At 43.6% G+C, this 23,294-nt stretch overlaps 1 protein-coding gene across 2 annotated transcripts in view; it reads right to left on the bottom strand.

Moving 5' to 3' along the window:
- Positions 1–22,128, bottom strand: part of ccbe1 (collagen and calcium binding EGF domains 1) — a 110,713-nt gene extending 88,585 nt beyond the window's left edge. The window contains exons 1-2 of one of the 2 annotated variants that reach the window (XM_021622600.2): positions 21,836–22,128; positions 21,572–21,652 (exon numbers count right to left, since the gene is read on the bottom strand). In XM_021622600.2, coding sequence (XP_021478275.2) covers positions 21,572–21,652; positions 21,836–21,942 — 188 coding nt within the window. In that variant the 5' untranslated portion in view covers positions 21,943–22,128. The remainder of the gene's footprint in view (positions 1–21,571; positions 21,653–21,835) is intronic. The other variant, XM_021622599.2, reaches the window with a different exon arrangement.
- Between the last annotated feature and the right edge of the window lie 1,166 nt (positions 22,129–23,294).

Raw genomic sequence — 23,294 nt, 5'->3', positions numbered from 1 at the left:
AAGACCAGCTAGACAGGGTTGACCAAGACCAGCTAGACAGTGTTGATTAAGACCAGCTGGACAGGGTTGGCATAATGTTCTGTACAGGGTTGATTAAGACCAGCTAGACAGGCATGATTAAGACCAGCTAGACAGGGTTGATTAAGACCAGCTAGACAGGGTTGGCATAATGTTCTGTACAGGGTTGATTAAGACCAGCTAGACAGGGTTGATCAAGACCAGCTAGATAGGGTTGATTAAGACCAGCTAGACAGGGTTGATTAAGACCAGCTAGACAGGGTTGATTAAGACCAGCTAGACAGGGTTGATTAAGACCAGCTAGACAGGGTTGATTAAGACCAGCTAGATAGGGTTGATTAAGACCAGCTAGATAGGGTTGATTAAGACCAGCTAGATAGGGTTGATTAAGACCAGCTAGATAGGGTTGATTAAGACCAGCTAGACAGGGTTGGCATAATGTTCTGTACAGGGTTGATTAAGACCAACTAGACAGGGTTGGCATAATGTTCTGTACAGGGTTGATTAAGACCAGCTAGATAGGGTTGATTAAGACCAGTTAGACAGGGTTGATTAAGACCAGTTAGACAGGGTTGATTAAGACCAGCTAGACAGAGTTGGCATAATGTTCTGTACAGGGTTGATCAAGACCAGCTAGACAGAGTTGGCATAATGTTCTGTACAGGCTTGATTAAAACCAGCTAGACAGGGTTGATCAAGACCAGCTAGACAGGGTTGATTAAGACCAGCTAGACAGGGTTGATTAAGACCAGCTAGACAGGGTTGATTAAGACCAGCTAGACAGGGTGGATTAAGACCAGCTAGACAGGGTTGATTAAGACCAGCTAGACAGGGTTGATTAAGACCAGCTAGACAGGGTTGATTAAGACCAGCTAGACAGGGTGGATTAAGACCAGCTAGACAGGGTTGATTAAGACCAGCTAGACAGGGTTGATTAAGACCAGCTAGACAGGGTGGATTAAGACCAGCTAGACAGGGTTGATTAAGACCAGCTAGACAGGGTTGGCATAATGTTCTGTACAGGTCTGATTAAGACCAACTAGACAGGGTTGGCATAATGTTCTATACAGGGTTGATTAAGACCAGCTAGATAGGGTTGATTAAGACCAGTTAGACAGGGTTGATTAAGACCAGTTAGACACGGTTGATTAAGACCAGTTAGACACGGTTGATTAAGACCAGCTAGACAGGGTTGGCATAATGTTCTGTACAGGGTTGATTAAGACCAGCTAGACAGGGTTGGCATAATGTTCTGTACAGGGTTGATTAAGACCAGCTAGACAGAGTTGGCATAATGTTCTGTACAGGGTTGGGGGGGGGGGGGGGGGGGGGGTACACAATGCCAGACAGTACTAAATGCTTGGCGTGGGTTTCAAATAGTGTATTAATCTAGAAGCGGCAGCTGTTTGCAATAGAGATTGATTGCCATGGCTGTGTTTAATGGTGCAGGCAACATTTCCTTTCTTTGGCTTGTTAGTGTCCTGTAGGACTGATGACTGCTCAGCTTATTAGCTTTAATAAATGGGAGAACACATTAAGAATGTAAATGACCCAAACATGAATAACAGTTAGACAAGAAAGAAAATCTATAGTGTGAGTAAAATACAATACACAGCCTCTGGTTATCGGAGGCTACACATGTAAACACAGCCTCTGGTTATCGGAGGCTACACATGTAAACACAGCCTCTGGTTATCGGAGGCTACACATGTAAACACAGCCTCTGGTTATCGGAGGCTACACATGTAAACACAGCCTCTGGTTATCGGAGGCTACACATGTAAACACAGTCTCTGGTTATCGGAGGCTACACATGTAAACACAGTCTCTGGTTATCGGAGGCTACACATGTAAACACAGCCTCTGGTTATCGGAGGCTACACATGTAAACACAGTCTCTGGTTATCGGAGGCTACACATGTAAACACAGCCTCTGGTTAACGGAGACTACACATGTAAACACAGCCTCTGGTTATCGGAGGCTACACATGTAAACACAGCCTCTGGTTATCGGAGGCTACACATGTAAACACAGCCTCTGGTTATCGGAGGCTACACATGTAAACACAGCCTCTGGTTATCGGAGGCTACACATGTAAACACAGCCTCTGGTTATCGGAGGCTACACATGTAAACACAGCCTCTGGTTATCGGAGGCTACACATGTAAACACAGCCTCTGGTTATCGGAGGCTACACATGTAAACACAGCCTCTGGTTATCGGAGGCTACACATGTAAACACAGCCTCTGGTTATCGGAGGCTACACATGTAAACACAGCCTCTGGTTATCGGAGGCTACACATGTAAACACAGCCTCTGGTTATCGGAGGCTACACATGTAAACACAGCCTCTGGTTATCGGAGGCTACACATGTAAACACAGCCTCTGGGTGGCAGGTAGATTAGTGGTTAGAGCGTTGGGCCGAAAGGTTGTAACCGAAAGGTTGTAAGATCGAATCCCCTAGCTGACAAGGTAAAAAGGAACCAGGCAGTTAACCCTCTGTTCCCCGGTAGGCCGTCATTGTAAATATTTCTTATAAACTGACTTGCCTAGCAAAAAAAATAAAATTCAAAGCTTCACATGAAAATCACCTCTACACTGAGAGAGAATAAGTTGAGGATCAGAAAGGTCTTTCTTGACCGTATGGATTGGTAATGTCAGTGTTGTTCTGCATGCTCTAGCAAAGTCTCAGTGCCAGCCTGAGTCCTCTGGTGCAGCGTGAGGTACAAAGCTTATAATTGCATTCATGGTGGTCGAAAAATGCCATTGAAAGTGTTAAATAGAGTTTAGGATTTAAACGGTTTGTCAACACTCAGCATCAACAAAGCTTAACCAAATGAACAAATGCTGCGTTACAACAATGTATTGCCAGCCTGGCATTAAGACATCACTGCTGTCTGTCCTAACTATCGTCAGCCATTGTTTCAACTTCCGTCTGATATTGTGTGGTCCTTTATCATTCTGCCCTGTAGGTAGACTATAGACCATACCTCTGTCTGTCATTACCAAGACCAGGGAGGGAGAGAGCAGAAAGCCCCCCCCACACACACACACACCTCTGCTATAGACATTATCACCAGCACCACCCACGTACTAACATAACCATAGCATGACCATGACTGTTAGCATGTAGCGTAACCACACAACGGTTCACTGTGAAACTCCACCGTGAAGAGAAACTGCTTAGTGCTGGGAAACTGTGGATCAGCCCACCCTAAACAGTACAGGCTATTTTCCCTGACACAGATAACGCTTAGTCCTGGACAAAAAAAAAGTTATGCTCATTGTAGGAATCTCCATCAAAATACGTAGTTTTTTTAGAGCAGGACTAATCTCTCTGGGAAACCAGCCCTAACAGTGTTGCTTCCGTCCCTCTCCTCGCTCCGACTTGGGTTTGAACCAGGGACCCTCTGCACACATCAACAACTGCCTAACCCACGAAGCATCGTTACCTATCGCGTCACAAAAAGCCAAGGGAAACAACTACTTCAAGGTCTCAGAGCGAGTGACGTCACCGTAACTAGGGAGCCTTTACACCCGGGTGACTTAGCAGTGTGAGAAGTTTACAAAGACAGGTCTTATTAAATAACTAGTGTCAGATCTTACTAAGGACTTACCTGTAGAACTACTAATAACAAGTAAAATACTTACAATTGAACATAAAATGTGTGTTTCAATCACAAAATATGTGTAATATACATGGCTATATATGGCTGCATAACTTTATAAGGGGATACTTTAATCATTTTTTAATAAAACTTAGAATTTATTTCACATTGTAAAAAATCCTTTCATTTCTGGTAATCACATGTCCCTTTCAGCCTTCACATTCCTTCATATCTTTGATTGTCATCTCATACTTGGAGCCACTTTAAACCATTACGCCTATTTCAATGTCTCAGTCCGTCCCCCAAATGATTCCCCCCCCCCCCGTTTGCTAGGTTCTAAGGGAAGTACACAAATGTCTTTTGAACATTTCAGATAAAAGCACTTTAGAGACACGGTGAGGCATTATGACCAAGTATTTGAAGTCATGAAGTCATGTTCTGCATCCCAAAGAGTCTCAAATGACACACTATATATCCCTTATATAGTGCACTACTTTACAGGACCTTGGTCAATAGTAACACACTATATAGGGAATAGTGTGTCATTTGAGACTCAACCGTAACCATGGTCTTACTGGAAAGGCATGTTTTGTATTACAGACCGATACAAATGGAAACAGATGTACAAATGGGTTTTGGTGGAAACAAATGAAATTACTCTCTATAATATTGAACAGCAGAGAGTAATATTGCTGATCGCTATCCAAAGAACCCACATACATTATTTATATATATATTATATTTTCTCAAAGTCATTTGTTTTTCCTCTACTGTTGGTACACTGTTCAGTGTTGGACTATAGGGAGACTGTTGGTATACTGTTCAGTATTGGACTATAGGGAGACTGTTGGTATACTGTTCAGTATTGGACTATAGGGAGACTGTTGGTATACTGTTCAGTATTGGACTATAGGGAGACTGTTGGTATACTGTTCAGTATTGGACTATAGGGAGACTGTTGGTATACTGTTCAGTATTGGACTATAGGGAGACTGTTGGTATACTGTTCAGTATTGGACTATAGGGAACTTGCAAAACATCTATTAATGTTGATATACCTCTTGTTTCACCTACAAGTAAAACATTATACAACTTGTTAATAACAATTGAACAGTTGTTAGCGGGACACTTCAACCTAATTCCATCCTAGTTAGAGATCTACTCATGTCTCACCATAGACTGTCGTGAGGTCAAAGCCTGCTTAGAATGTGTTGGGAAATGTTGCACAGTGGAAAAGCACTGCCTGATATGAGTAGCTTAGATAGATAGATAGAGGAATAAGTCTATCTATCTATCTATCTATCTATCTATCTATCTATCTATCTATCTATCTATCTATCTATCTATCTATCTATCTGAAGATGCTAGAGTTATTCCTCTATCTGGAGCTGCTAGAGTTATTCCTCTATCTGGAGATGCTAGAGTTATTCCTCTATCTGGAGATGCTAGACTTATTCCTCTATCTGGAGATGCTAGAGTTATTCCTCTAACTGGAGATGCTAGACTTATTCCTCTATCTGGAGCTGCTAGAGTTATTCCTCTATCTGGAGCTGCTAGACTTATTCCTCTATCTGGAGCCATTAGAGATCAATAACATCTCATAACATAATTGTTCACTTGTATAACTTACCGCGGACGTCTGAGTGATGCATGGGACAGACAGTGGCCTGGGTTTAGCCAATGAAACTTGGGGGAAGATGGGAAGTCATGTTGGTTAAGGGAGGTTAGTCTGACGTCTGGAAAATACCAGAGAGATTTATCTGATTCTGAGTCGAAATGTAAACAAAACACAAATAGATGTAAATCACACATCACTATTTTCTGTTCTGATTTACATTTCTGCTATGAATTTATATATATATAAACTGTTACATCCTAAACAAACTCAAAGACAGCTTGGCTATGAGGAGAAAAGTGGGAGAGAAAGGGAGAGGGAGAAATATGCCCAGAGGGCAGCAGCTAGCAGCCAGAGTGTCGGGCCTGTCGGGCGGATGGACGGACGGTGCTCCACATATATCACTAAGGAATGCTCCAAAACACAAACAACACGTCCTCCCCTGCACTTGCCAAAATAACTCAAGTGCACAGTGATTTCCTAATTCATTTTGGGGAAGAACACGAGGAGCTGTCAGCCTCCCTCCATAAAATAAACCATGCTATTCCTCCGTGTGCAATAATGAGGCTACTGCCAACACCCTGTCCCATCCCATATCTAAAGTTTTCATATTTACACCCTGTCCCGTGTTTCATTTACACCCTGTCCCGTGTTTCTATCTACATATCTGATCCAGGAGAATGGCTTCATATTTACACCCTGTCCAGTGTTTCTATCTACATATCTGATCCAGGAGAAAGGCTTCAAGGTTTTAATGTTTACTTCATATGCTACAGCGATTACAGTGTTAGGTGAGACGTTTCATCTATCAATGGTACAGTTGTTGTAGACATGATCTACTACAGTAGATAGAGACTTGGAGAGTTTTACACATTGGTGACACTAAAGACGTCTGACACTAAAGACGTGTGAGATACATACAACATACGTTACGGTGTGGGATATATAGGCTACACCAAGATACTGACTCGCGATGATGAATCTGACAAGTATCTCATTAAACGCTTGCAGTATCCATGACGACAAGTGTGTTACAAATAACAACTGTGATAACTGTTTCTACGTTCTCCAGTCGTATAACCAACAGGGCTAAAATGTGACCTGTGGGATAATTTCCTTCATTCAACAGCATCAAAGACAAACTAAAACTAACTAACTTGGTAAAGTCTTATGGCCTTATGACTTTAGTCCTATGACTTTGCATAGAAGGAACCATACAAGGCATTAACAATAGGGAGGATGGGCTCAAATCTGTCAAGGCACCTAACCCGAATTGCTCCAGGGTCGCCGTTGATAATGGCAGACCCTGGCCATGACCCCCACTCTCCCAGGGTGTCTCCAGCGTTATGGGTGTGTCAGCATTTGGGCCCTGCTAATGAACTATGTCATGTTTTGTGAATGAGGAGAGATGTACAAGCTTAAACTCACAGCAGTATTTCCGTTTCGTGGCATTACTGGAAGGGTTGTATGGAGGAACACCAACATTAGCTCCTCTTCCTAGTATCCTGATGGCTAACGTCCAATCACTGGAAAATAACCTTTGTGACCTCAGATCAAACCTTCAATCGTAGAGGGAGATCAGGGAATGATGTGTCTTTGTTTTTAAATCCATATTCGGATGGATCGAACGGTAGCTTCTGGTAAGAGTTAGGGGGAGGGGTATGTTTCCTCATAAACAATTCCTGGTGTACCGAAGTTGAAAACATTGCAAGCTCCTGTTCACCCGACCTGGACATTCTGATGCTAAAATACCGACCTCACCATATGCCAAGGGAATTTGTGTGTGTTATTATCATCACAGCTGTGTACATTCCGCCACACCAAGGCACTTTAGCAAACTGTACAAGATCATTAGCCAGCAAGAATCCTCTCACCCAGAAGCAGTCTTTATTGTCACAGATGACTTTAACCAAGCCTGTCTAAAACACATTTTTCCAAAAATATCACCGACATGTATCCTCCCTTACAAGAGGATCCAGCGTGCTTGAACATGTATATAGACAAACATTCGTGACCCGTAAAAAGCCATCCCACTTCCCCCACGTCGGCCAATCAGTTCACGTCTCTCTGTTCCTACTCCCACATCTACAAGCAGCAACTCAAGAGGGAGTCACCAACACAGAGACAAGTGAGGCACTGGACAGAGGAGGCAGACTCATTCCTGCAGGGTTGTTTTGAGAATCCTGATTGGAATATGTTCAAAGATTAATCCACCCAGGACTCATCCATGTACATTAAGGTACAGTTGAAATTGGAAGTTTACATATACCTTAGCCAAATACATTTAATGAAGTCAGTTTTTCACAATTCCTGACATTTAATCCTAGTAAAATGTCCCTGTCTTAGGTCAGTTAGGATCACCACTTCATTTTAAGAATGTGAAATGTCAGAATAATAGTAGAAAGAATGATTTATTTCAGCTTTCATTTCTTTCATCACATTCCCAGTGGGTCAAAAGTTTACACACACTCAATTAGTTTTTGGTAGCATTGCCTTTAAATTGTTTAACTTGGGTCAAACGTTTTGGGTAGCCTTCCGCAAGCTTCCCACAATAAATTGGGTGAATTTTGGCCCATTCCTCCTGACAGAGCTGGTGTAACTGAGTCAGGTGTGTAGGCCTCCTTGCTTGCACATGCTTTTTCAGTTCTGCCCACACATTTTCTATAGGATTGAGGTCAGGGCTTTGTGATGGCCACTCCAATACCTTGACTTTGTTGTCCTTAAGCCATTTTGCCATAACTTTGGAAGTATGCTTGGGGTCATTGTCCATTTGGAAGACCCATTTGCGACCAAGCTTTATCTTCCTGACTGTCTTGAGATGCTGCTTCAATACATCCACATAATTTTCCTCCCCCATGATGCCGTCTATTTTGTGAAGTGCACCAGTCCCTACTGCAGCAAAACACCCCCACAACATGATGCTGCCACCCCCGTGCTTCACGGTTGGGATGGTGTTCCTCGGCTTGCAAGCATCCCCCTTTTTCCTCCAAACATAGCGATGGTCAAACAGACCATAGGACATTTCTCTAAAAAGTACGATATTTGTCCCCATGTGCAGTTGCAAACCGTAGTCTGGCTTTTTTATGGCAGTTTTGGAGCAGTCGCTTCTTCCTGGCTGAGCGGCCTTTCAGGTTATGTCGATATAGGACTCGTTTTACTGTGGATATAGATTTGTACCTGTTTCCTCCAGCATCTTCACACGGTCCTTTGCTGTTGTTCTGGGATTGATTTGCACTTTTCGCACAAAAGTACGTTCATCTCTAGGAGAGAGAACGCGTCTCCTTCCTGAGCGTTATGACGGCTGCGTGGTCCCATGGTGTTTATACTTGCGTACTATTATTTGTACAGATGAACGTGGTACCTTCAGGCGTTTGGAAATTGCTCCCAAGGATGAACCAGACTTGTGGAGGTCTACAATTTTCCCATGATGTCAAGCAAAGAAGCATTTAGTTTGAAGGTAGACCTTGAAATACATCCACAGGTACACCTCCAATTGACTCAAATTATGTCAATTAGACTATCAGAAGCTTCTAAAGCCATGACATCATTTTCTGGAATTTTTCAAGCTGTTTAGAGGCACATTCAACTTAGTGTTTGTAAACTTCTGACCCACTGGAATTGTAGTGAATTATAAGTGAAATATTGATACATATGATACTTACTTATTATAAGTGAAATAATCTGTCTGTAAACAATTGTTGTAAAAATTATTTGTGTCATGAACAAAGTAGATGTCCTAACTGACTTGCCAAAACTATAGTTTGTTAACAAGAAATTTGTGGAGTGGTTGAAAAATGAGTTTTAATGACTCCAACCTAAGTGTATGTAAACTTCCGACTTCAACTGTATATACATCGACAGCTTCATTAGGAAGTGTGTTGATGAAATGTGTTGACCCATTTCCCAACCAAAAACCCTGGATGAACGGAGATATTCGTACCATGATGAGAACCCGTACTGCAGCATTCAATGTCAGCAGAACGAACTCTGATGACTGGGTGAAGTGCGGCATGTACAAGACAAGCAGGTACGAGCTCCGTAAATCCATTAGGGACGCAAAAAGACAATACAGAATCCAACTTGATGTTCGACAACTCAGACGGGCGACGCATGTGGTCAGGACTACAGACTATCACGGATGACAAAAGCAAATCCAGCTGTGTGGTGCCCACCAACGCCTTCCTCCCAGATGAGCTTAACACATTCTACGCATGGTTTGAGGCAGACAATTCCCGAGCCATCCAGGAAGACTCTCGCTGCTCCAGACGACCAGGTGCTTTCGCTCTTCAAGGCTGATGTGGGGAAAACTCTCAAAAGAGTGAATACTCTCCTCAGAGTGTGTGCTGACCAGTTGGTGGTCATCTTCTCTGAAATCTTCAACCTGCACTCTTAGAAAAAAAGGTTATTCGGCTGTCCCCATAGGAGAACCCTTTTTGGTTCCAGGTAGAACTATTTTGTTTTACATGGAACCCAATAGAGTTCTACCTGGATCCAAAAAGGGTACTTCAAAGGGTTCTCCTTTAGGGAGAGCTGCAGAACCCTTTTTTCTAAGATTGTGTCCCTGTCCCAGGCTGCAGTTCCCACCTGCTTTAAGGAGACCACCATCATCCCAGTGCCCAAAACAAACAAAGTGACATGCCCAAATGATTATCGCCCCGTCGCCCTCACCTCGGTCATCATAAAGCGCTTTGAGAGGCTGGTCATGGCCCACATTAAGGCCAACATGCCAGCACACTGGACCCATTCCAATTCCCCTACCGCTCCTACAGAAACACAGAAGATGCCATTTCCATCGCTTTTCACACGGCCGTAACACATCTGGACAAGAGGAACACCTATGTGAGAATGATGTTCATTGACTACAGTTCAGCATTCAACACTATTGTTCCCTCCAAGGTCATCACCAAGCTCAGAGCCCTGGGACTGGACACCACCCTATGCAACTGGATCCTGGACTTCCTGACAGGCAGACCACATGCTGTGAGGATTGGCAACAACACCACCTCCACACTGGGGCGCCCCATGGGTTCATCCTCAGTCATCTGCTGTATTCTCTGTTCACCCATCAAATTTGCTGACGACACCACGGTTGTAGGCCTGAAATAACAAGTCAATCAAATTTATTTATAAAGCCCTACATCAGCTGATGTCACAAAGTGCTGTACAGAAACCCAGCCTAAAACCCCAAACAGCAAGCAATGCAGGTGTAGAAGCATGGTGGATAGGAACTCCCTAGAAAGGCCAGAACCTAGGAAGAAACCTAGAGAGGAACCAGGCTATGAGGGGTGCCGGGTGGAGATTATAACAGAACATGGCCAAAATGTTCAAATGTTCATAGATGATGTTCAAGTCTATAGGGAGGAGGTAAGTGAACTGGCATTGTGGTGTCATGCCAATAACCTCTCAACATCAACAAAACAAAAGGAGTTGATTGTTGACTTCAGGAAGCAGAGGAGGGAATATGACCCGATCCACATCAACGAGACTGCAGTAGAGAGTCACGAGTTTTAAGTTCCTCCACGTCCACATCACTGAGGACTTGACATGGACCAACAACACCACCACTCTTGTCAAGAGGGTCCAACAGCGTCTTTACTTCCCAACGCGGATGAAGAAACTTGGCATGCCGCCCAGGCATTATGGCCTGGTACAGGAATTGCTCCATCCACGACCGCAAGGTCCTCCAGCGGGTGGTGAAAACGGCCCAGTACATCACTGGGATCTTGCTCACACCCATCAAGGACATCTACTGAAAACGGTGCCTGAGAAAGGTATGCAGCATAATCAAGGACCCCACACCCTAGCCATGAGCTGTTCACCTCCTTAACGCCGGGCAAACTGTATTTTGTGGGTTTTACAGAGTTACAGCAGTTCTGCATGGAAGAGAGGGCCAAAATTCCTCCACAGCGATGTGAGATCAACAACTACAGGAACTGTTTGGTTGGAGTTGTTGCAGCTTGTAACGCTCTGGGTGTCGTGAGTGGGAAGTCAGGCGCAGAGAAACAGAGAGTTCAATATAGTGCTCTTTTAATGCACACACAGTGAACAACGCCCCCCCCCACGAAACACTGGGTGCTCAAAACAAATGCCCGAGACACGGGGGACGAAAACTGTCCATCAAACTCCACTAACATAAACCAACACGTTGGTCTACACCAAACACAAAGGTTACAATAATTAATCCCGCACAAAGAACCGGGCGGGCCGGCTGACTAATAAAGCCTAAAATAATTACAACCAACTCAAAACAGGTGTAACCAATAAACACATAAGGAGGGGGAGGAAAGAATCAGCGGCAGCTAGTAGGCCGGCGACGACGACCGCCGAGCGCCACCCGAACGGGAAGGGGAGCCACCTTCGGTCGGAGTCGTGACACACCTAATAGGTGGCATAAAATGTAGAACATTGGAAAAGGGGGCCAATACTTTTCACGGCCACTGTGCAATATACAGTCATGCTACACACACATCACAACTGCTGCTACCAGACTTATTATACGGCTCAATTTATACACGGCCCCCATTCCACTCTTCCCCAATACATGTGTAAATATTGGACTACAAATGATGCGTTCCTGCATTACACTGATGCTTAAATGTCTATTCTATTGAGCCATTTACTTTATGTTCGTATTCTTATATTGTATCGTTTATTTTTGTTGCATTTTCCAGAAGAAACCTGTAAGTAAAGCATTTTGTTGGACGATGTGTACCGAAACCTGTAAGTAAAACATTTTGTTGGACGATGTGTACCACGCGTATCCCATACGTACGACGAATGAAACATACAACTAATGCTAAAACACGTGCTAACAAAATAAACATCAGTATTAGCCGTTTGTGAGAATGGAAACCGTCAACCATCATGTTAAGATATTGGACTGAACATTGACTGTATAAAGGGCTAGAATAAGGTATTTATCATTTTGAACTTGAATTGATTGTAACAATTTTCATCAGGAACCATCTGCTGCTTGTAGCTAATTTTAGTAAATCCTGTTTCTCTCCAAGTTAAGAGCTTTTGGGAAAGAGTGTTTTGAGTTTGTTCCATACTCCTACGCTTAGTCCCTGGCTTGTAAAAGCAATTATTTACTTATTCATTAGATACAGTTTTATTCCACCGAAGCTCCGTCCCCAGATTAGAAAGAAGAAAAAAAACTAAACTTGAAATGATTTATCAGTCTTTATCAATTTATCAATTCAACACACAGTTCGAGATTAATACATGAAAACATGCCTCCATTCACATTTTCAGACTCTACAGACGCTTCTAGACTCTTGTGTGAGTTTAGAATCAGAAATACTCTCTTGTGAGACATTCATCTTGAGAATGGTGTTTAGAATAGAATAAAATATACAGCAAATTCATCACTGCTTCGCCTTAGGGTCTCATGGGGTAACAATTAAACACATGCGCACACACTTCCTGTTTCCCAATCGCTACATTTTGAGCTGCATACTTTTACCGTTGTTCGCCATGACGGACTGCCATGAATGGTAGACTAATTCTAGAGAATTCAACTGACTGGTCGGTCCAAATAGGACGACAGCAGTAACATACATCAAGGTTTCCACTAATAAAAAAACATCTGGTCTGGATGTCTGTGACGGATATTAATCACTGGTAAATCGCCCAATATTCCTGTCTAACTCATAGTTACAATACACACACGCAGAGGTTTCCAAGGCTGTTTTAGGAAGAAATCAACAACACTCAGCTCGATGGCATTTTAACATGCACGCCTGATTTACAATGAAGACTCCTTACAAGGACATATTGCAAAGAACCAATAGTGTAGAAACAAGGTTTCGACAAAGCCATTTCACTTTATTGAATTGTAATATTGCCACATCTGTTTATGATATTACAATGACAAAGAAGTTACTGCAAATAACGAACGCCCCCCCCCCCCCCCCCCCCCCGAACATCATTGCACGCACGACAGAAGCGCTTAATATGTACTGCCTTGTTTTCACCATGCTGCACGACGCTCCTCAGCTCAGCAACAACAACAATAACAACAGTGGCGCTGGGCGGCCGGTGGCGCTGTTTCTCCCTACTGCAGACTCCAATCCTTAATTCCGACTTTACATTTCTGAACATCTTGTGTCATTTCAGAATATTTAACTGTAAAACCGAGACTCAAACATTCTTTCAGTCATAGCCAAGAGAACAGACAATACATTTGGTCGAAGGAAATGCAAAGAGCAACCAAGACCTTTCCTGCTCTATCCTCTGTCCCCTTCCCTGGCTAGATCCTTCATTGCACCGCTGTAATGGGTGGGATGACAATATGGGCCAGTTGACAACAGCAATCTCAGGGCTTTGTCTTGTTGACAGATGTTTGGAGTGAGTGTGTGTTTGATAGAGGGAGTAGGATTATTTTATGGCACTTAACACATATAATTGCGATTCAAAAATGCAAAAGCACGCATGAGTGTTATGTAAGACAAGAGGAGAGGTCCAGCAGACTCAGACAGACTTGAGAGAGAGAGCGAGAGAGAGAGAGAGAGAGAGAGAGAGAGAGAGGCAGAGAGGCAGGGAGAGACTGGGAGAGAGAGAGAGAGAGAGAGTGAGAGAGAGAGGCAGAGAGAGAGATAGAGATAGAGGCAGAGAGAGATAGAGAGAGAGGCAGAGAGAGAGAGAGAGAGAGAGAGAGGCAGAGAGGCAGGGAGAGACTGGGAGAGAGAGAGACTGGGAGTACTAAAGTAATAAATTCTGTCAATGAATGTATAACTATTGGCAAGGTGAAATAAATCATGTTGTTTGACAGAGACTTATTATAAGTGATACATTTCACAGACATTCAGCAGTAAGCTAAGTGTTTGAACATTACCAGGCTTTAAAAACTAAAGCAATTGTAAATCCATTGGCGGAGATAGACAGTCACGACTCCTGCGGATAACAATATGTCAAGTCAAGGACAGCCGATGGGGTAAAACACCTCATCAAGTTAGCATTGGTGCTGCAGCAATGTGTTACAACAGAATTCCAGAGAAAAACACTTGTCTCCATCAAGATGGCGCCGGATGCTAAGCTACAGGACTGTTTTGCACAGACTGGAATATGTTCCGGGACTCCTCCGATGGCATTGAGAAGTACACCACATCAGTCATTGGCTTCATCAATAAGTGCATCGATGATGTCGTCCCCACAGTGACCGTACGTACATACACCAACCAGAAGTTATGGAAGCACAGCCAAGAGCTGCCCAGTGACACGAGCCTACTAGACGAGCTAAACTACTTATATGCTCGCTTCGAGTCAAATAACACTGAAACATGCATGATAGCACCAGCTGTTCCAGAAGACTGTGTGATCACGCTCTCCGCAGCCAATGTGAGTAACACCTTTAAAAAGGTCAATGTTCACAAGGCTGCAGGGCCAAACGGATTACTGTGAGCATGCGCTGACCAACTAGCAAGTAACTTCACTGACATTTTTTACCCCTCCCTGTCCGAGTCTGTAATGCCAACATGTTTTAAGCAGACCACTATTGTCCCTGTGCGCAAGAACACTAAGGTAACCTGTCAAAATTACTACCGACCCGTAGCACTCACGTCTGTAGCCATGAAGTGCTTTGAAAGGCTGGTCATGGCTCACATCCAAACACCATTATCCCAGAAACCCTAGACCCACTCCAATTTGCGTACCACCCCAACAGATCCACAGATGATGCAATCTCTATTGCACTCCACACTGCCCTTTCCCACATGGACAAAAGGAACACCTATGCGAGAATGCTATTCATTGACTACAGCTCAGAATTCAACACCATAGTGCCCTCAAAGCTCATCAATAAGATAAGGACCCTGGGATTAAACACCTCCCTCTGCAACTGGATCCTGGACTTCCTGACAGGCGCCCCCAGGTGGTAAGGGTAGGTAACAACACATCCGCTACTCTGATCCTCAACACACATGCTCAGTCCCCTCCTGTACTCCGTTCACCAATGACTGCATGGCCAGGCACGACTCCAACACCATCATTAAGTTTGCCGATGACACAACAGTGGTAGGCCTGATCACCGACAACGACGAGGCAGCCTTTAGGGAGGAGGTCAGAGACCTGGCCGTGTGGTGCCAGGACAACAACCTCTCCCTCAACGTGGTCAAGACAAAGGAGATGATTGTGGACGACAGGAAAAAGAGGACTGAGCACGCCCCCATTCTCATCGATGGGGCTGTAGTGGAGCAGGTTGAGAGCTTCAAGTTTCTTGGTGTCCACATCACCAACAAACTAACATGGTCCAAGGACACCAAGGCAGTCATAAAGAGGGCACGACAAAACCTTTTCCCCTTCAGGAGACTGAAAAGATCTGGCATGGGTCCGCAGACCCTCAAAGGGTTCTACAGCGCACCATCTGGTTGCATCACTGCCTGGTATGGCAACTGCTCGACCTCAAGGCACTACAGAGGTTAGGGCGTACGGCCCAGTACATCACTGGGGGACAGCTTTCTACCATCCAGGACCTCTATACCAGGTGGTGTCAGAGGAAGGCCCTAAGAATTGTCAAAGCCTCCAGCCACCCTAGTCATACACTGTTCTCTCTGCTACAGCACGGCAAGCAGTACAGGAGCGCCAAGTCTAGGTGCAAAAGGCTTCTAAACAGCTTCTACCCCCAAGCCATAAGACTCCTGAACGCCTAATCCAATGGCTACCCAGACTATTTACATCCCCCCTCTTATACTCCGCTGCTACTCTCTGTTGTTATCATCTATGCATAGTCACTTAATAACTCTACCTACAGTTGAAGTCGGAAGTTTACATACACTTAGGTTGGAGTCTCCTTTTTCAACCACTACACAAATTTCTTATTAACAAACTATAGTCTTGGCAAGTCAGTTAGGACATCTACTTTGTGCACGACACAAGTAATTTTTCCAACAATTGTTTACCGACAGATTACTTCACTGTATCACAATTCCAGTGGGTCAGAAGGTTACGTACACTAAGTTGACTGTGCCTTTAAACAGCTTGGAAAATTTCAGAAAATAATGTCATGGCTTTAGAAGCCATAGGCTAATTGACTAAATTAGTATATGTAAACTTCTGACCCACTGGGAATGTGATGAAGTAAATAAAAGCTGAAATAAATAATTCTCTCTACTATTATTCTGACATTTCACATTCTTACAATAAAGTGGTGATCCTAACTGACCAAAGAAAGGGAATTTTTACAAGGATTAAATGTCAGAAATGGTGAAAAACTGAGTTTAAATGTATTTGGCTAAGGTGTATGTAAACTTCCAACTTCAACTGTACAGTCTTGCCCAAAAGTTTTGAGAAAGACACAAATATTAATTTTCAAAGTTTGCTGCTTCAGTGTCTTTAGATATTTTTGTCAGATGTTACTATGGAATACTGAAGAGTAATTACAAGCATTTCATAAGTGTCAAAGGCTTTTATTGTCAATTACATGAAGTTGATGCAAAGAGTCAATATTTGCAGTGTTGACCCTTCTTTTTCAAGACCTCTGCAATCCGCCCTGGCACGCTGTCAATTAACTTCTGGGCCACATCCGGATTGATGGCAGCCCATTCTTGCATAATCAATGCATGGAGTTTGTCAGAATTTGTGGGGTTTTGTTTGTCTACTCGCCTCTTGAAGATTGACCACAAGTACTCAATGGGATTAAGGTCTGGGGAGTTTCCTGGCCATGGACCCAAAATATCTATGTTTTGTTCCCCGAGCCACTTAGTTATCACTTTTGCCTTGTGGCAAAAGTCCTGTGAGACCATTGGTCTCAATGGTCTCACAGGACTGATGGTAGCGCTCACCTTGTCTTCTCCGGACAAGCTTTTTTCCGGATGCCCAAAACAATCAGAAAGGGTTTCATAAAAAAAAGAGTTTACCCCAGTCCTCAGCAGTCCAATCCCTGTACCTTTTGCAGAATATCAGTCTGTCCCTGATGTTTTTCCTGGAGAGAAATGGCTTCTTTGCTGCCTTTCTGGACACCAGGCCATCCTCCAAAAGTCTTCGCCTCACTGTGCATGCAGATGCAGTCACACCTGCCTGCTGCCATTCCGGAGCAAGCTCTGTACTGGTGGTGCCCCGATCCCGCAGCTAAATCAACTTTAGGAGATGGTCCTGGCGCTTGCCGGGCTTTCTTGGGCGCCGTTAAGCCTTCTTCACAACAATTGAACCGCTCTCCTTGAAGTTCTTGATGATCTGATAAATGGCAAATTTATGTGCAATCTTACTGGCAGCAATATCCTTGCCTGTGAAGCCCTTTTAGTGTAAAGCAATGATGACGGCACTTGTTTCCTTGCAGGTAACCATGGTTGACAGAGGAATAACAATGATTCCAAGCACAACCCTCCTTTTGAAGATTCCAGCCTGTTTTTCAAACTCAATCAGCATGACAGAGTGATCTCCAGCCTTGTCCTCGTCAACACTCACACCTGTGTTAACGAGAGAATCACTGACATGATGTCAGCTGGTCCTTTTGTGGCAGGGCTGAAATGCAGTGGAAATGTTTTTTGAGGGTATTCAGTTCATTTGCATGGCAAAGAGGGACTTTGCCATTCATTGCAATTCATCTGATCACTCTTCATAACATTCTGGAGTATATGCAAATTGCCATCATACAAACTGAGGCAGCAGACTTTGTGAAAATTAATATTTGTGTCATTTTCAAAACTTTTAGCCACGACTGTACATGTACATAGTACCTCGACTAAGGTTATGTGCCCCCGCACATTCTGACTCTGTACCGGTACCTCCCTGTATATAGTCTCGCTATTGTTACTTTACTGTTGCTCTTTAATTACTTGTTACTTTTATTTATTATTCTTATTTTTTATTAAACTGCATTGTTTGTTAGGGGCTAGTAAGTAAACATTTCACTGTAAGGTGTATTTTGCACATTTGATTTGATTTGAAAAGCAGCCAGATAAAAACACTTGTCTCCATTTTCTGTAAACGTAACATTTTATTATAAAGAGATCATTAAAATAGTTTTGTGGAGATGATTTAGTGTTCAGGTCAGATGAAGTGCGTATGCCTCTAGGGGTCATCGCTGTCTTGCGAGTAGAGAAGAGGAGAAACATTTTGGAGAAGACAAGAGGACAGGCAGTGGAGGATAGGATTCATTTTGGGGGGAAATTATAGAATCCACACACAGGGTTTCAGGGGGGGGGGGGGGGGGGGGGTAGAAGACGAGGAGAGGAGAAAAATGTTGGGAAAGATAGCAAAGTTGCAGGGGGAGAGGATGAGGAAAAACATGTTGAAGCTATCCACAGAGTTGCAGGAGGAGAGGAAGAGGGGGAGGAAAATGAGTGGAGAGAAGGAGGGGAGAAACTCGTTGAAAATAACCACAGACTTGCAAGGGGGTAGATAACGAGAACAAGGACAGGAGAAGAATGTTGGAGAAGATATCCTTATGCATGTTACTGATTCTATGGCCTTAAGTCCGTTTAGAGTAAACTAACGGATTTACCCAGGAATGCCTCGGCTTAGGAAGGGAGGAGAGGAGAGGTTAGGAGAGGAGAAGAGAGGAGAGGGGAGGATAGGAGAGGTTAGGAGAGGAGAAAGAGGAGAAGGGAGGATACGAGCAGGACAACAAACTGCTTGAGACCACCATCAATATTTGGAAGAACAACAAATCAACAATTACACACGCCACATATCAATTAAGTGTGACCGTGGCAGGGCTGGAAGCACTCTGTTTCTCCTATCTCGGGCCTATCTGTATGCAGACAGAGCTCTCCCGCGGAAGATGGCTAGAAGCTAGCTGTAGGCTAGACACAGCTCTCAAGCAGAAGACGGCTAGAAGCTAGCTGTAGGCTAGACGGAGCTCACCCGCAGAAGATGGCTAGAAGCTAGCTGTAGGCTAGACAGAGCTCACCCACGGAAGACAGCTAGCAGCTAGCTGTAGGCTAGACAGAGCTCACCCGCGGAAGACGGCTAGAAGCTAGCTGTAGGCTAGACAGAGCTCACCCGCAGAAGACGGCTAGCAGCTAGCTGTAGGCTAGACAGAGCTCTCCCGCGGAAGACAGCTAGCAGCTAGCTGTAGGCTAGACAGAGCTCTCCCGCGGAAGACAGCTAGCAGCTAGCTGTAGGCTAGACAGAGCTCTCCCGCGGAAGACGGCTAGCAGCTAGCTGTAGGCTAGACAGAGCTCTCCCGCGGAAGACGGCTAGCAGCTAGCTGTAGGCTAGACGGAGCTCTCCCGCGGAAGACAGCTAGCAACTAGCTGTAGGCTAGACAGCGCTCCCCCGCGGAAGACGGCTAGAAGCTAGCTGTAGGCTAGACAGAGCTCACCCGCAGAAGACGGCTAGCAGCTAGCTGTAGGCTAGACAGAGCTCTCCCGCGGAAGACAGCTAGCAGCTAGCTGTAGGCTAGACAGAGCTCTCCCGCGGAAGACAGCTAGCAGCTAGCTGTAGGCTAGACAGAGCTCTCCCGCGGAAGACGGCTAGCAGCTAGCTGTAGGCTAGACAGAGCTCTCCCGCGGAAGACGGCTAGCAGCTAGCTGTAGGCTAGACGGAGCTCTCCCGCGGAAGACAGCTAGCAACTAGCTGTAGGCTAGACAGCGCTCCCCCGCGGAAGACGGCTAGAAGCTAGCTGTAGGCTAGACAGAGCTCTCCTGCGGAAGACAGCTAGCAGCTAGCTGTAGGCTAGACAGAGCTCACCCGCGGAAGACGGCTAGCAGCTAGCTGTAGGCTAGACAGAGCTCTCCCGCGGAAGACGGCTAGCTGTAGGCTAGCCAGTGTATGCAATAAATCAAGTTAATGTAATCTTTACCTTGTGTATTCTCAAATCTATACCTCCTGTATTCTCAAATCTATTTAGGAAAGTCATAAACAAAAGTATATTTAAATACACTAAGTAGCACAGATATAAAGTGGAGGGTCCAAACAAGCTCTTCCTAGTAGTCTCACCTATCTGTTATAGTTGTCAGACACTGTTTCAGATCTGTCGTTACCCTCCTTTTTTCCAGAATAACATTTATTGGTAGATGTATTTGCCAATAAAACATAGCAGCACCTAATGAATGTTTATTTTTTCTCCAACAGACACTCAATCCAAATACCATCACTGTAAGAGTCCAACTGTTACACACACAAAAAACAGGCTAAATGTGCCTACCCTTGTTCCGTTTAAACATGCCTCAGTCATTCCTATGCCAGATAGAGAGACAGGGTCAAGTTAGCCCATGGTCCGTATTAGTAGAGCCCACAACCATGAGTTAAGATGTAAAAGACAGATTCTTACGAAAGGGAAGAAATACCAACTAAAATTGGCGATAAACTCTTGAGCAATGCCTGGCATGACGATGGAGAGACATCCTACACACATTTCAACACAGTGAGAGAGCTGATAGGCAGCCTATCATGTGGTAACTTGTTACAATGCAGGTGGACTGAAATGCACCCAGCTGCCTCAGATACATAGGCACATTTCTTTCCTCCAGCCTTTCTCTTGTTAGTTAAATAAACAACGTATGAAGACAACAGTGAGTCTAAGCAATAACCATCAACCACAGTAATCATTTAAAGACCACATCACAAACAGGGGGCTGAAATAACATGATGAAGTTACGTGTGTGTCATTCCCCGCCAGTGCCAGACAGGAAATGCAGCAGAGTAATGAGTCTCTCACGTTATGGACAGACACCCGTTGCAGAGGGGTTCAGTTTTAGATGGATGCACTGTGCTTTGTTAGAAGGTAAATCTAACTAATCCGTGTGTTGACCTATTATAATGTAATTACATCAATGACTTTCCAATCATTATTGACACATTGCCCAATACCATTACATGAAAGCAATTAGACAAATTATAGGTTTATTTCAACTACCTACACTTCTGCTATAGGAAAAACTACGAAAAATATCTAGACATCTTTTGGTGTATTTATCTGTTTATGGTAAATGACGTCTATCTTACATGCTGTATCATTCAATATTTTAGCCAATATGGTTAATCAATTCATAAAAGCATCGGCTATCCCATGAAGCCGTTTACAACTCTGGTCACTGAAGGTTTGTTCCCAAATGCTATATAGGCTAGGATCATTGATGACATATGATTGATAAATTATGGTTCCAATTTCATTTGCTCTCTTGAAACTACTGTATCCTTTGGAATGACTTCCATAGCAACAGTGAATCTATGGGTCATTATCAATTAAAACGTCTGGTCACAGAATGTTTGTGATATGCAGCATCACAGCGGCAAAACAACTAGCTTATATATTATATTATTTGATTTACCCCCTCCACACACACACAAAAAGGCAATTATAATTTAGTACCGTAATCTCAGCTCACAAGAGATAATCATATTCTACATTGCAATGGAATATTAGAAACTTAAATGAGCCTACCTGTAACAAGTTGTCACCTCTCCAGTTGGTTTCAAGCAAGGATATTTGGTTGTGGCAATCTTACTCTCAGAACAGACTTCACTGTAAAATAATAACATTAGGCTATTAATGCACGTCGTTCAGGATAAATAATATACAACCTACCACAATATAACCCAAGTATCCCGTACAATGTTTCTCTTTGTATCTACAGCACCGTGCGTAATGTCAAATCAAAACCCATCAAAAAAATACCCAGGGCGCGCGACGCGTGGTATAGCCTACCTGTTCGCATCATCCGGTTGCTCCCTGTAAATCCACTGCAAACTTCGTGAGAAGAAGAGAAACATCAGAAGAATCATCAGAAGATTCCCGCTGCCTTTTACATTCATTTCCCCTGGTCAAGTCTGAGTCGCATTCAGTCCCAAACACCTGTATCATTCCTGTAACCGAAGCAATTATTGTAGAGTTGAAGAGTGAATGGAAACTTGAAGTGATTGGATATTTCCAGCTGCTCTCGCTTCAAGTTAATAGGCTATCCCAAACTGATGACTATTTCCTCTGTCCCTCCCACCGCTGACTTTTAGAGTATGTCTATGAATTCGCCAGGCGCTCACTTTCATATGAACTGCGCATCAATGAACACTAAACTTCTCTGCTGTTTATTTGACACACGACGAACGCTTGATAGACTGAGGAAGTGTGTAGTGTTTGCGAGTCAAACTTTTGTCATGTTTATTTTCTTCCAAGAAAACCAGTTAAAATAACTGAAATGATTAATAACGGTCTCAGAGGATAGCATTTTGCGTATTGTCACAATTTTCGTTGAATCCTGGGCTGAAATTAAACAATAGCTGTTGCTGACATCCCAAATGCTATATATGATATGATCATTGATGAAATATAATTGATAAAGTATGGTTACATTTAATTGGCTCTCTTGAACATACCCTTTGGAATCTATAGGTCATTACCATTAAAATGTAACAATAAGATGCAGAGTGTTCGATTTGCCCAGCCTGGTCTCATAGACCAGACATAACATAGTACATGTAAATCCAAGGACACTCAGTATGATATGTTATGTTTGGTATGGTTACATAAGATATAAGGTCACTTAGGGCAAAAGCAAAAGAAGGGTGAGTATCTTAGCAAGGCTATTTAGCTACTACTTTTCTTTTAGCTAGTACCATATCATACAAATTATAATTAGTGTCTCAAATTTGCCTACAGAATAACACAAAATGTTCTGAGACCACATTGCAGAGCCTGCTCGCGGGGCAAGGAGAACCCAGCTGTGCTAAAACCATGCCGTTCACAGGGGATTGTTAGGTAAATGTTAACTATTTGGTTGTAATATCGTCGTCACCTCTTGAAGAGCATAGCCAGGACTACACATTTCCGATTATTCCACGCAAAACAAAACACATGCACACATGTAGCTCCATCATCAGTTATTCAGCAAGTAACTGCATGATTTTATATGATCAGCAAACATAAACTGATCCTGTCATTTCAATACTGCCCACCATTTATTGGATATTTTAGTGATATAAAATGTAAATTAAAAACTACATCTGACAAGTGTGAGTAGTTTGGGTTCATTTCCCATCCGTTGTGGGCTCTGCCTGTCAAGCAGCAAAAGGGGCTCATTTGCCAATGTACTGTTAGCTGATGTTTACTTTACAAGCTAACGGTAGAAATGTTGTGCAGTTGGCTGAACATAGCGGTACAGAAAGTAGAA

This window comes from Oncorhynchus mykiss, chromosome 12, assembly GCF_013265735.2.
Source record: "Oncorhynchus mykiss isolate Arlee chromosome 12, USDA_OmykA_1.1, whole genome shotgun sequence".
Classification (NCBI taxonomy): Eukaryota; Metazoa; Chordata; class Actinopteri; order Salmoniformes; family Salmonidae; genus Oncorhynchus; species Oncorhynchus mykiss.
Note: the sequence above shows the minus strand (reverse complement) of the source record. Positions and strands in the feature narration are given on the sequence as shown.